We start from the raw sequence: 12,584 nt of genomic DNA on the forward strand, positions 1-12,584 counted from the left end.
TTCACAAGGCTTACAATACATGTACACATTTTTACAAAGATTGTTAAAGGAGTATGAGAAGAGTATGTTTAACATGCTGAACTTGTGATTTGAAAGAGTTGAATGGCCTCTGTGCTAATGAGCTGGAAAGAGTTCAGGGTAAAAGAACAGCCCTTGAAACCAGCACACACAGAGAGAGAGAGAGACAGAGTGAGAGAGAGACATTTTTATAAAAGGACATTTATTGTTACTTGTTACATATAAGCATGTAGTTCATTCACAAAATATCCATGTTAAAATTAAAAAATATGTCTTTGTTTTTATCTGTAACGTATGTTTTTTAAAAGATGTCATTCAAAAAAATTCTAAGTTCTCCATCCAGGCTTGCACATCTGTAGATCAAATATGTAACTGTTCTGGACATGCATTAAAGCACAAGACTTCGTTTTTTTATTTGTGACAGAAATAAAGAAAATGGTACAAGGACACCAACACCAAATCTTCCAGAGTAATTTCATTATGGCTTCATGTTCATTTTTTCCGTATTGATAAAGTATAAAATGTAATGAAGGGCAAAAAAGGTTGAGATATACAAAAAAAAAAAAAAAAAGAACAATATTATAAAGGCTGTGAATAAGAAAAAAGGTTAAAACACTCTTTATCAATATACGCATTCCTTAACACCACAAAAACAGCTACACCATTTTACATACAAAATTACTCGCTGCAATTTCCATAACCACCAGTAACCTACGTAAGCATGGTCACTGATGGTAAAAGTGATAAGCTGAGAAGTTCTCAGCACAGAAACAGTCAACAATGTCTTGAAGAACTTTAAAATCCATCTGGTAATACTTACATGCCTATCAGTCACGCAAGTCAGATTTGAGATTTTTCCATAAATGCTGCAGGTGTATAAATAAAGCACATCTGTCTATCTAAATTTGTGAAAGACTGCATTGTTTTTCTGTATGGAGATATTTTATCTCTTTTTACTGCTTAATTTACTTGTTCTATGAAAGGCCATTTCCACCACTGAATTAAAAAAAAAAAAGTAATTGCAACTTTTTCTCACACAGTTCTGACCTTTTTTCCTTGCAATGAGTTTAAATCTTGCAATTCTGGCTTTTTTTGTCAATTGTGATAGAACTCAAAATTGTACGAAAAAAAGTCAGGATTGTCGGAAAGAAAGTCAGAATTGTGGGATCATACAAACTCGAAATTGCGATACAAAAAGTCAGAATGGCAAGAAAGAAAGTCAGAATTGTAGGATACAAACTCAAAATTGCAAGAAAAAAAAGTCAGAATTGCAGGATACAAACTTGCAATTGCGAGAATGTCAGAATTGTGATATAAACTAAGACTTTTTCTCAGAATTGTGCAATAAAACTCGCAATTGTGAGTTCTAAAATCAGATTTGAGAGACATGAACTTGTAATTCTGAGAAATAAAGTCAGAATTGTGAGATATAAAGTCACAAATCTGATGTTTTTTTTTTCTCAGAACTGCATGATAAAACTTGGAATTGCAAGTTCTAAAATTAGATTTGCGAGACAAACCTGCAATTCTGAGAAATATAGTCAGAATTGTGAGATATAAACTCGAAATTGTGAGAAAAACAATTGCGAGCAAGAAAGTCAGAATTGTGGGATACAAACTTGCAATCACAAGGGGAAAAAAGTCAAAATTGCGAGAATACAAACTCAAAATTGTGAGTTATGAAGTCAGATTTGTGAGATATAAAGTCGAAATTGCAAGAATGTCAGAATTGTTAAAAAAAGTCAGAATTGCGGGATACAAACTCGAAATTGTGAGGAAAAAAAAAGTCAGAATTGTGAGCAAGAATGTCAGAATTGCAGGATACAAACTTGCAATTGCAAGTAAAACAAGTCAGAATTGCGAGAATACAGACTCGAAATTGCAAGTTATGAAGTCAGAATTGTGAGATATAAACTCGAAATTGCAAGAAAGTCAGAATTGCAAGATACAAACTCACAATTGCAAGAAAAGAAGTCAGAATTGTGAGATATAAACTCGAAATTGCAAGAAAGTCAGAATTGCAAGATACAAACTCACAATTGCAAGAAAAGAAGTCAGAATTGCCAGATACAAACTCACAATTGCAAGTTACAAAATCAGAATTGATATAAACTCACAATTCTGACTTTCTCAGAATTGCATGATAAAACTCGCAATTGTAAAATCTAAAATAAGATTGGTGAGACATGAATTCTTAATTCTGAGAAATAAAGTTACAATTCTGAGAAATAGTCAGAATTGTGAGATATAAACTATAAATTCAGACTTTTTTTGCAATTTGCCTTTTTTTCAGAATTGTGATATATAAACTCGCAATTTTGAGTTATAGAGTCCAATTTTGAGGATAAAAATACTGGTATGTTCTCAGAATTGCGAGTTTATGTCTCACAATACTGACTTAGCTCGCATTTCTGACTTTATTTCACAGAATTTAAAAAAAAAAAGTCAGGATTGTGAGATGTAAACTCATAATTGTGTGATAAAGAGTTGCAATTACCTTTTTTTTCGATTTTATTCAGTGGCGGAAACAGGCCTCAATATGTTTCACCTCAATGCGTGCTTGCACGTAACGTTATGTCTTGATTTGTCAAGGCATTTCTTTAGAAAAAGTTATAACACAAACAAAAGCAATCACTGTGGTTCACTTTGTAGTACACAAACACATCTGGATTTCCACACATCAGTTCCACTTAAGCTCACGCTACAGTCACAGCTGACGGGCACAATTATTATTCCACACCGGACCAGAGTTTACAAATGATAACTTACGACAAATATGAATACACAAAAAGAACCTTTCAGCTTCACCGCTTTGCAAAAATGGCTTAAAAATAACTATTCTGAATCTATAGAGCTATTCACAATGCTTATGTATAAAATACAAAAGGAAAAAAGGGTAAAAACATAATTTAATTGAGGATTGAGAGTATAATAAAGTCTGGTGATACAATACCAAAGATCTCTGACCGTGTAATACAATATCAAGCAGTGTAAATGCCTCCTGCTGGCCAGTTCTGATATTGCAGGAGGAACCTACAAAGATTTACATTTGGTTTCCAAGATGACACTGGCTACACTGCATGAGCAGAGAGGTATTACATTTTGTAAACACTCCTGTAGAGTTTAGAGCTCTGGTAGTAAGCCCTTTATTTGGCATATGTAAAGTGGCCAACGTGTGCACAACATTTTACGCCAGAATCATCTCCAAACGACGACAACAAAAAATACTAAAAGTCACCATAAGTGGAGCAGCTTAGTCTCTTGGAGGCATTTTTTTCTTTGCCTGGACACACTCCGTTGCACTTTGTGAACGTGTGTGTGTGTGTGTGTGTGTGTATGTATATATGTATATATATGTATATATATATATATATATATATATATATATATATCTTAGAAGAATGTAAATGAAGTGTAAAAAAAAAAAACAACAACAAAAAAACATAATATATTCCAAAACGTAAAAGTGCAAATGAGCACCTTGCTCTCTGCATCAAGCCATCTCTGTGGCACAAAGGATTCCAGATGAGCTCAGTCAGACTTGGTACAAATCCAGAAAATAAAACACTTCCCATCTTTCCCTCAAGTAAACAGCAGTTGGTACCAGATGTGGTGCATTTCCTGGTAAACACTTGGAGAAGAGTTTCGAAATTTCTATCACCTGTATCAATTCACATGCACATGAAATCGGCATGTCTCGTGAAGGCCTGAGCAACAAAACAGCTTGCTGTGCAAAAACGATGGATGTGAAAGACATGCGTGCAAACCTCTTTGTTAAAAGAGTGCAGCTACTATAGTTGAACGTGGACTGGGAGTAATTTTTTACAGAGGTGAGGACAGACTTGGGATGCTCCAGAAGTGATGGGGAAAGGAAAATGTTCAGGAGCTTTTAGAGAAAAAGAGCTGTTTAAGGCATCAGCTTTGATGGCTGTGATTCTCCTCAACAGTCCCCAATACTGGGAGTCAAAGGCACGAGACCACTGAGGACTCACCCCTCACCAGCTTCAGTCCTAGGGAAGGAAATGACATCGGAACAGTCATTACTACAGTTCAAGTTTGTGGTCAATTTCCAGCAGCCATTACTCCAGTCTTCAGTGTCAAATGATCCTTCAGAAATCATCTTAAAGACAGAATGAAAATTTCCTGATAATTTACTCACCCCCTTGTCATCCAAGATCATGTCTTTCTTTCTTCAGTCGTAAAGAAATTATGTTTTTTGAGGAAAACATTCCAAGAATTTTCTCCATATAATGGATTTCAATGGTGGCCAATGGGTTGAAGGTCCAAATTGCAGTTTCAATGCAGCTTCAATGGGCTCTACACCATCCCAACCAAGAAATAAGGGTTCTATCTATCAAAATGATGTCATTTTCTTAAAATAAAAATAAAAATGTATATACTTTTTAACCACAAATGCTCATCTTGCACTAGCACAAACCGTTGAAGTCCATTATATGGAGAGAAAAAAGCTGGAATGTTTTCCTCAAAAACCTTAATTGCTTTGCATTTCTTGTTCATGTCTTTCTTTCTTCAGTTGTAAAGGAGGAAAACATTTAATTTCATTCATTTTTCTCCATATAGTGGTCTTCTATGGTGCCCCGAGTTTGGACTTCCAGTTTAAATGCAGCTTCAAACAATCCCAGCCAAGGAAGAAGGGTCTTATCTAGCGAAATTATTATTATTATTATTATTTTTTAGTACAATTTATATACTTTGTAACAACAAATGCTCATCTCGTCTCTCTCTGCAATGTGCATGAGTACAGGGTGGGCCATTTATATGGATACACCTTAATAAAATGGGAATGGTTGGTGATATTAACGTCCTGTTTGTCACACATTAGCATACTATTCAAGATACTAATGTGCCACAAACAGGACATTAATAACACCAACCATTCCCATTTTATTAAGATGTATCCATATAAATGGCCCACCCTGTAGTCTGTGCATCTCTGATTCAAAACAGTTAGGGTAGGTTGAAAAACTCCCATCTTATTTTCTCCCTCAACATTAAAAAACATTTTAAAATCAGTTTACATCGCTGCTGAAGTACTGACCCAGAGTTTGCAAAATGAACATGCAAAGAAGATCAAACACCCTTAACAAAAAAGGTAAAACAGCGATGTAGGATGATTTTGAAGTTGAGGAAGAAAATAAGATGGGAGTTTTTCAACACACCCTAACTGTCTTGAACCAGAAAAAAAAACAGAGTTCAGGTAGAGCAAGACAAGACGAGCATTTGACGTTAAAAAGTAAATAAACTGTAATTAAAAAATAAATAAATAACCGATCGTTTCGCTAGAATTCGCTATATTTGGGATCGTTTGAAGCTGCATTTAAACTGCATTTTAGAAGTTCAAACTCAGGGCACCATAGAAGTCCACTTTATGGAGAAAAATCCTGAAAAGTTTTCCTCAAATAAACAATTTCTTTACGATTAAAAAAAGACATGAACATCTTGGATGACAAGGGGTGAGTACATTATCTGTACATTTTTGTTCTGGAAGTGAACTTCTCCTTTAAAGCGTGTATATGTTGCATATATTACTAACAGTGCTTTGTGTGAAATCATCTTACCTGGCTATGACTCGCTGTCAATGGAGATTGTGATGGCCTCACTTTCATCTGAAAGGCAAAATGACTGTTATCCTTGAAGCTATTACGCTGTTATCCTCATTCCTTGCTAGAATTCAGCAAAATATGTAACCTACCAGACTTTAGGACATCTGTCTCTTTGTGAATTTCTTCAGCATAGTAATCATTGCCTAACAGACGGTTTTGGGACTCACTGAGAGGAGTGGTTTGCTCAGCAGACCCTTCTACAGCACTGCTGGAAAGAACCATATTGAGAGTTACTACTGTACATCTGGTTTTGGTTATGTGTTTCACAAACACTGTCCCCCAATAAAGAGAGAAGAAATGGCTCCTCACCCTTTATCCAACTCAGCAGGCTGGAAAGATTCAGTGGGCTGCTCTGGATCAACAGTGACCAACCTTGTAGGAAAAGAAAAGCCGTCTCCTTGACTATAGCAGAAAAAGAAATTTAAATGCATATTTTAAAACACTTATGTCATTTTGAACTAGTTTTTTGGAAGAAGATTGTTGCGTTTGAGCATGCAAAACTATGATACACACTACCATTACTGTGATGGAAAAGCTGGATTTTCAGCAGCCATTACTACAGTCTTCAGTGTCACATAATTACTATATTTGTGGAAAATGTGACAGTATTCAGGATTCAAAAGAACCTTTTGTAACATTACAAATGTCTGGTGTTCTTCAGAAAAATCTTTTAGGTCCCACAAATTCTTCGGTTTTCCAGCAATGTTGTGTGTTTCAACCCTTTCCAACAATGACTGTATGCTTTTGAGATCCATCTTTTCACACTGAGGAAAACAGAGGGACTCATATGCAACTATTACAGAAAGATCAAATGCTCACTGATGCTTCAGAATGAAACAATGCTTTATCTTTTTGAATTTGAAGATCAGGGTACATTTAACTTATTTTGTCTTCTGGGAAACGTAACTATCTTCTGTAGCCTCTGAAGGAAAGATGGATCTCAAAATCATACAGCCATTGTTGGAAAGGGTTTAAATACACAAAGATGCTGGAAAACAAAGGAATGTGTGGGACCTGAAGGATTTTACTGAAGAACAGCGGGCAGTTTTGTTCAAGATACTCATAAGCAACTATCACTAAACAAAAAAACACAGCTGTGGATCATTCAGGTAAGAACAAAGTATTAACAATCAAGGGCATGTAAACTTTTGAACAGGGTCATTTTTTTGTGTGGACTATATGTAAACATTTTTTGTGACTTATGTCTTATTCAGGTCAGCTTATATTGGTAAAATAATTAACATTTTGCAGATTCTGAAAGGGGGATGTAAACTTTTGACATCAACTGTAGGCTTTGAGGGTGAGTAAATCATAAGGTCATTTTCATTTTTGGGTGAACTATCCCTTTAATAAGCAGCACTAATAAAAACATGCTGATATTCAGATTCACCTGGTAAAGACAGGAAGTAGCCAGTACTTCTTCTGGTCCCCGAACACCTGAGCAATGTTCTTGCTGAAGCCCAGGGAAAATCCATTTTTATCAGGGCCATTTCTGAAGACCGGGGCTCTGAACGCTTCTGAACATGAAGAACAACACAGAAGAGGGTTAAAATGAATACACTACCTTTAAAAAATTTAGCGTCAGCAGGGTTTTTTTTTTGTTTTTTTGTAGAGATTAGTACTTTTACTCAGCAAGGATGCATTAAATATACTAAAAGTGATAGTAAAGACATTAAAAATGTTATAAAACATTCCAATGCTGTTATTTGAACTTTCAAGTAATCAAAGAATCCTAAAAATGTGTCAGTTTTTACAAAAATATTAATCAGCACAACTAGTATGATTTCTGAAGAACCATGTGACACTGAAAACCGGAGTAATGATGCTAAAAATTCAGCTTTGCCATCACAGGGTTAAATTTCATTTTAAAACAAACCAAAACATGAAATCACTGAGCTTCTGTGACTGAAACTAAGTGGATTTATGCTTTTTCAAAATAAAATTACAGGGCATGATGGAAAAACAAGTAGGGAAGTGACTAAAGACTGCTTGACTGATCTGGTCAACACAAGGAAATTTGAAAGACCAGTTTACCAAAATAAATCCGAACAAGATTTAGCCTGTGTACAGCACATCTACTGTAGTTGCTATGGTAACAATAGTGCGCAACAGGCATGACAGCTTCGTTAGAAACATGAATCTATCTACACAGTGCATGTAGACAAAGATACAGAGAAGTGAGTATGGTCAGGTGTGTTACCTATGGTGGACCTGTTTTTTCCCACAAGCCACAAGTGGTAAGTGAAGAGTGAAAGAATGCTGATGCAGAACATGGCCGCCACAAAAAAGAGAAACAAGACATGGAATTTGGCGTGAGACTCTGGCAGGTCACTCTGAGAGAGAGGGGGGAGAGAGAAAGGAGAGCTGTGAGACACAGATCAACAACGAGCAAGACACGGGCAACAGGTCGACTCTGACACAACTTGACAGGCACGTTAGGGTCACAGGGTTAAGGCGACAAAACATGGTCGACGTAACTCATTGCGCTAACACTGACACATTTACTAAACACTGTGAGGGATTACCTTTGGACAATTCTCTGCCGATTTCCTCCGGCAAAGCTTAGTGCAAACAGAGACAGACTGTTAGACACAGAGAGAGCAAAAGCTTTGGGCGCAGAGAGACAGGCAAGAAGGGATTACAACAGAAAACAGGAGCTTTTTGAAACATATACACTACCGTTCAAAAGTTTGGAGTCAGTAAGATTTAAAAAATGTTTTTGAAGACTCTTATGTTTGTTTTAAAGGTATGGTTCACCCAAAACTGAAAATTCTGTCATTAATTATTTACCCGCATGTTGTTCCAAACCTGTAAGTCCTTTGTTCGCTTTTGCATTGACTATTTTTATTGTATTGACTATTTTAACAATGTCCTTACTACCTTCCTGGGCCTCAAACGTGGTTGTACCGTTGCGGTCTATGCAGGGTCTGAAAGCTCTCGGATTTAATTAAAAATATCTTTATTTTTAATAAAGTGAGAAATTAACAGAATTTTCATTTTTGGGTGATACCAAAACTGAATTTTGTCTTGACTTTTGAACAGTAGCATTGAAGGTTGAAACGAAGGGTGGACAAGTAAAGCCAGATATATGAAAAATAAACAGATGCATGACATGGAGGAAATGCAGACAGGAACCTGCTGAAATCACATAATGGCTTACCTTCATACAACACAACATGACAATGAACATGTGTACGTACATAGAAGAAATGTTCACAAATGTGTATGATGAAAGGTCATTGAGCTACTCACTGTCCAGAACTTTATGAAGTATTGGAGGACAGAGGCTGCGATGAATAAGCAGTACACAAGCGAGTAAGTCAGGAACAGGATGAAGAACTTGTAATTGGAGAAACCCACACAGTTATTGACCCTGTGGAAGATTGAGGGAAATGGAGATGTTAGCAGGGTGTTCTTTGATTTGTTTTCAGTAAATTCAATTTTAGTGCCAACAATCTGCATCTCACTCACCATGGACAGTGATGATCCATCTTTAGTACACACCTGTCAGTATCGAAAACAAGCACTAAGTTTTAAGGCAATTCAAGAAAGACCAACAAATATGGTGTATAGAGTAGCTAAAATGACACAAATGAAACATGAAAACAAAACGTCATAAGAACTGAGTATGGGACACTACAAAGACTTACATGTCACATGCAGAACAATGATGACATCTGTCTGGCTTGATGACCTGGCAGCGGTCACAGTACCGGATAGCTAGAAGATGAGGGGGAAAATATTATGTTTCAAGTTTCTATGTCTATTTTTATGGCAAAATCAGTAATAATAGTAATAGACATATTCTATTCAAATACATTGTTACAAGTTTACAATAAAGATTATACAGGATCATCAATCTGGTATTTTATTTTTTTCCCTGGTAAAACACTTAATCAATGTTTAAATATAGATTATTATTACATACACTACCAGTCAAAAGTTTTAGATTTTTTAGATTTTTAATGTTTTTAAAGAAGTCTCTTCTGCTCACCAAGCCTGCAATTATTTGATCCAAACTACAGTAGTAAAAGTTTGAAATAGTTTAACTATTTAAAATAACTGTTTTCTATTTAAATATGTTTTAAAATGTAATTTATTCCTGTGATTTCAAAGCTGAATTTGTAGCATCATTACTTCAACATTCAGTGTCACACGATCCTTCAGAAATCATTCTAATATTCTGCTTTGCTGCTCAAAAAACATTTATTATTATTACTACGTTGAAAACAGCTGAGAAGATTTTTTTCAGCTTGCTTTGATGAATAGAAAGTTCAGAAGAACAGCATTTATCTGTAATAGAAATCTGTCTTTCATCACTTTTGATCAATTCAAAGCATCCTTGTTAAATAAAAGTATTAATTTCTGAATTTGATTTCTGAAGGATCATGTGACAATGAATTCTGGAGTAATGTTGCTGAAAATTTAGCTTTGATCACAAAAATAAATTACATTTTAAAATATGTCTTTGCTTAAAGGGCTAGTTCACCCAAAAATAAAAATTCTGTTATTAATTACTCAACCTCATGTCATTCCAAACCCGTAAGACATTCATTCATCTTCGTAACAAAAATTATAATACTTTTGACGAAATCCGAGAGCTTCATTTATTTTCAACGTTCAAGGCCCAGAAAGATAGTAAGGACATTATTAAAATAGTCTCTGTAACATCAGTGGCTCAACCGTAATTTTATAAAGCTACAAGAATACTTTTTGTGCACAAAGAAAACAAAAATAATTAATTTCTTCAAGAATTTCTCTCACAATATCTTAATTTGTGTTCCGAAGATAACCAAAGGTCTTACAGATTTGGAATGACATGACGGTGAGTAATTAATGACAGAATTAAAATTTTCAGGTGAACTTCCCTTTCAATCTAGTCTTGTGGGTCATTTCTTATTACATATTCTATGTGTTTGAGTCAGTCTCTAACCTCCTGCCCCAGTGCGGGTGTAGAGGGGCAGACTAGTAGCCACTCTCTTCAGGATCTCCTGCTGAGTTTCTGGACGCTGTTCCTTTTCATACTGCTCTTTCTCAGATTTGGGTAGACAAAACTGAGACACAATGCATATCAATCAGCTCACTGTGTGACAAACCAGCAGCATGTTCCATTTGAGAAACAATAGCGTGTAAAATGATACATATAAAAACACTCACTCCATGGAAACAAGTAAATATTGTGTGCATTTATTCATAATCACCTATGCGGCATGTTACCACGAGCTGCATGTACAAAACAATAAAACTGTTTGTTGTATACCCGCTGTACCTCTTTGGAAGGGGTTGCTGGTCTTGTAAAGATAGTTTTCCAGTACGACCACACAAACATGATGAACGACACGTGAAACACAGCCAGGTAGATGGCTGAATGGAACAGAAAGAGTACAGTCATTAACAACAAGACCGCATGAGCCCGCAGAGAAAAGCCTGCCAGAAACAGTGCGAGTATAAATCAGTCACGTTTGTGATTGCTGATGCAGTCTGACTGGGCTGGAAGGCTGTAGTCAGCACAAGCATGGACTAAATAAACCCGTAATAGCTTGATAACTGTGCCAAAGTGACTTTGTACCTTTAGAAACATATATACAAATACATTTAACTCTTGAAATTAATAATTTTCCTATAACACATAACACAGTGAATAGCTATTTGGTTTGTGAATTTAATACATTTTCACAATGGTCTTTGAAATTATTGATTCTGATTGTTTGGTCATTGGTCAAAACTATTCTCCCAATTTATCTCTTGTATCATTCTATGAATTATTATATATTTTTTAAATTATATAATAAAATAATTTAAACTCAATATTTCCTGTGCATTTATTTCAAATGTTTTACATTTAAATGTTTTATTTAATGTGTATCTAGAATGCAACGTAAATTCCTTCCGGTAAAGGCATCTGGCAAATGCATAAATGTACATTTTTATGTTGTTGTTTTTTGCAAATGTATGTACATTTTTGTAAATTTCACAGCTTAAATGTGCAACATCATGACCGTACAGTATCCCTTGCTTGACTTTTTGCTTAAAAAGTGAAGCTTTACTCACCTTTTTCAATAGGGCTGGGAATAGTAACTGTTGAGTATATAAAAACAGAAAGAGAAAAGAAATTTAGTTAGCAGATATGACTCATAGCACATCTGATTTATCACTGTTCTGCTTCCTTGAACACTGCTAAAGTATGAAATACACATTATTTGGAGATATGACAGAAGATTTGAGTCTTGACTTTGTCAACATGTTTGCTTATATAACTTATAATCTTTTCCATATTGAAAATACAATTTGTGGTATTACTTCTCTAAGAAACTCTCCGCAGTCTGCTTTCTAAAGAGGAAACAATCCTGGACTTGTCACGAAACATTTCTTACTTTAACGTTGTAAATATTAATTTATAATAATCCAATGCTTAACAGCTAAATAAAAATTACGTAAACTGTCAAATAAACGAATACAGTTGTCACCACTAAGCTTATAAACATTTACTAATCTTAAATATGCTGTGAAGCACATGTTCTAAAACCATAATCCTTGTTGTTTTGCCTCCAGTTTAAAATCAATACGCTAATTAGCCAGCTCATGTAAACAAATCATTCATTGCTGGTTCAGTTCAATGACTTCCGGTTGGAGCGTTTCCGTCAGGTATGAATAAAGCGCACTTACACAGACACAGCTCCACCACGTATGCATAATACGACCAGCACACCACTAAGGCAATAAATATCACCGGTATCCACGCCAGACCCCTCTGGCAGCATCTTAGTACATGTGTAGGCGCCATCTTTCCCCTTCCTTGACTACAAAAGACGGGAAGGGAGGGATGTGATCCGTCCATCGGTGCCTCACCAACCCCGCTGGTTCGGCTCCGCCTCTCATTTCGCAGTACTATGGTGAAGGGCTGGATAATGAATATTCATGACGTTGCACAACATTTACCAA

At 35.6% G+C, this 12,584-nt stretch overlaps 1 protein-coding gene across 3 annotated transcripts; it reads right to left on the bottom strand.

The window, feature by feature from the left end:
* Positions 1-85: 85 nt before the first annotated feature.
* LOC141300704 (palmitoyltransferase ZDHHC20-B-like) lies at positions 86-12,488 on the bottom strand. Of its 3 annotated transcripts, none has more exons than XM_073831002.1 (14): positions 12,309-12,488; positions 11,694-11,720; positions 10,912-11,006; positions 10,576-10,696; positions 9,293-9,362; positions 9,114-9,146; positions 8,895-9,015; positions 8,168-8,203; positions 7,843-7,975; positions 7,033-7,159; positions 5,952-6,044; positions 5,732-5,850; positions 5,598-5,645; positions 86-4,028 (listed from the first exon to the last, which is right to left on the bottom strand). In XM_073831002.1, the coding sequence occupies exons 1-13, from the start codon at positions 12,478-12,480 to the stop codon at positions 5,602-5,604; spliced, it is 1,191 nt and encodes a 396-aa protein (XP_073687103.1). In that variant the 5' UTR covers positions 12,481-12,488; the 3' UTR covers positions 86-4,028; positions 5,598-5,601. The 3 variants fall into 3 exon arrangements, with proteins under 3 accessions (XP_073687103.1, XP_073687104.1, XP_073687105.1); XM_073831003.1 differs by having other exon boundaries at positions 87-4,028; positions 5,732-5,847; XM_073831004.1 differs by lacking the exon at positions 8,168-8,203 and having other exon boundaries at positions 88-4,028.
* Positions 12,489-12,584: the final 96 nt, after the last annotated feature.

This window comes from Garra rufa, chromosome 24 (assembly GCF_049309525.1).
Source record: "Garra rufa chromosome 24, GarRuf1.0, whole genome shotgun sequence".
NCBI lineage: Eukaryota > Metazoa > Chordata > Actinopteri > Cypriniformes > Cyprinidae > Garra > Garra rufa.

Coding starts and splice junctions, on each gene's coding strand:
- LOC141300704 (XM_073831002.1), bottom strand. CDS start 12,480: ATGGACGGATCACATCCCTCCCTTCCCGTCTTTTGTAGTCAAGGAAGG. Junction 10,697..10,911: donor CAGCAACCCCTTCCAAAGAG/GTACAGCGGGTA, acceptor ATTGTGTCTCAG/TTTTGTCTACCCAAATCTGA. Junction 9,363..10,575: donor CACCCGCACTGGGGCAGGAG/GTTAGAGACTGA, acceptor CTCATCTTCTAG/CTATCCGGTACTGTGACCGC.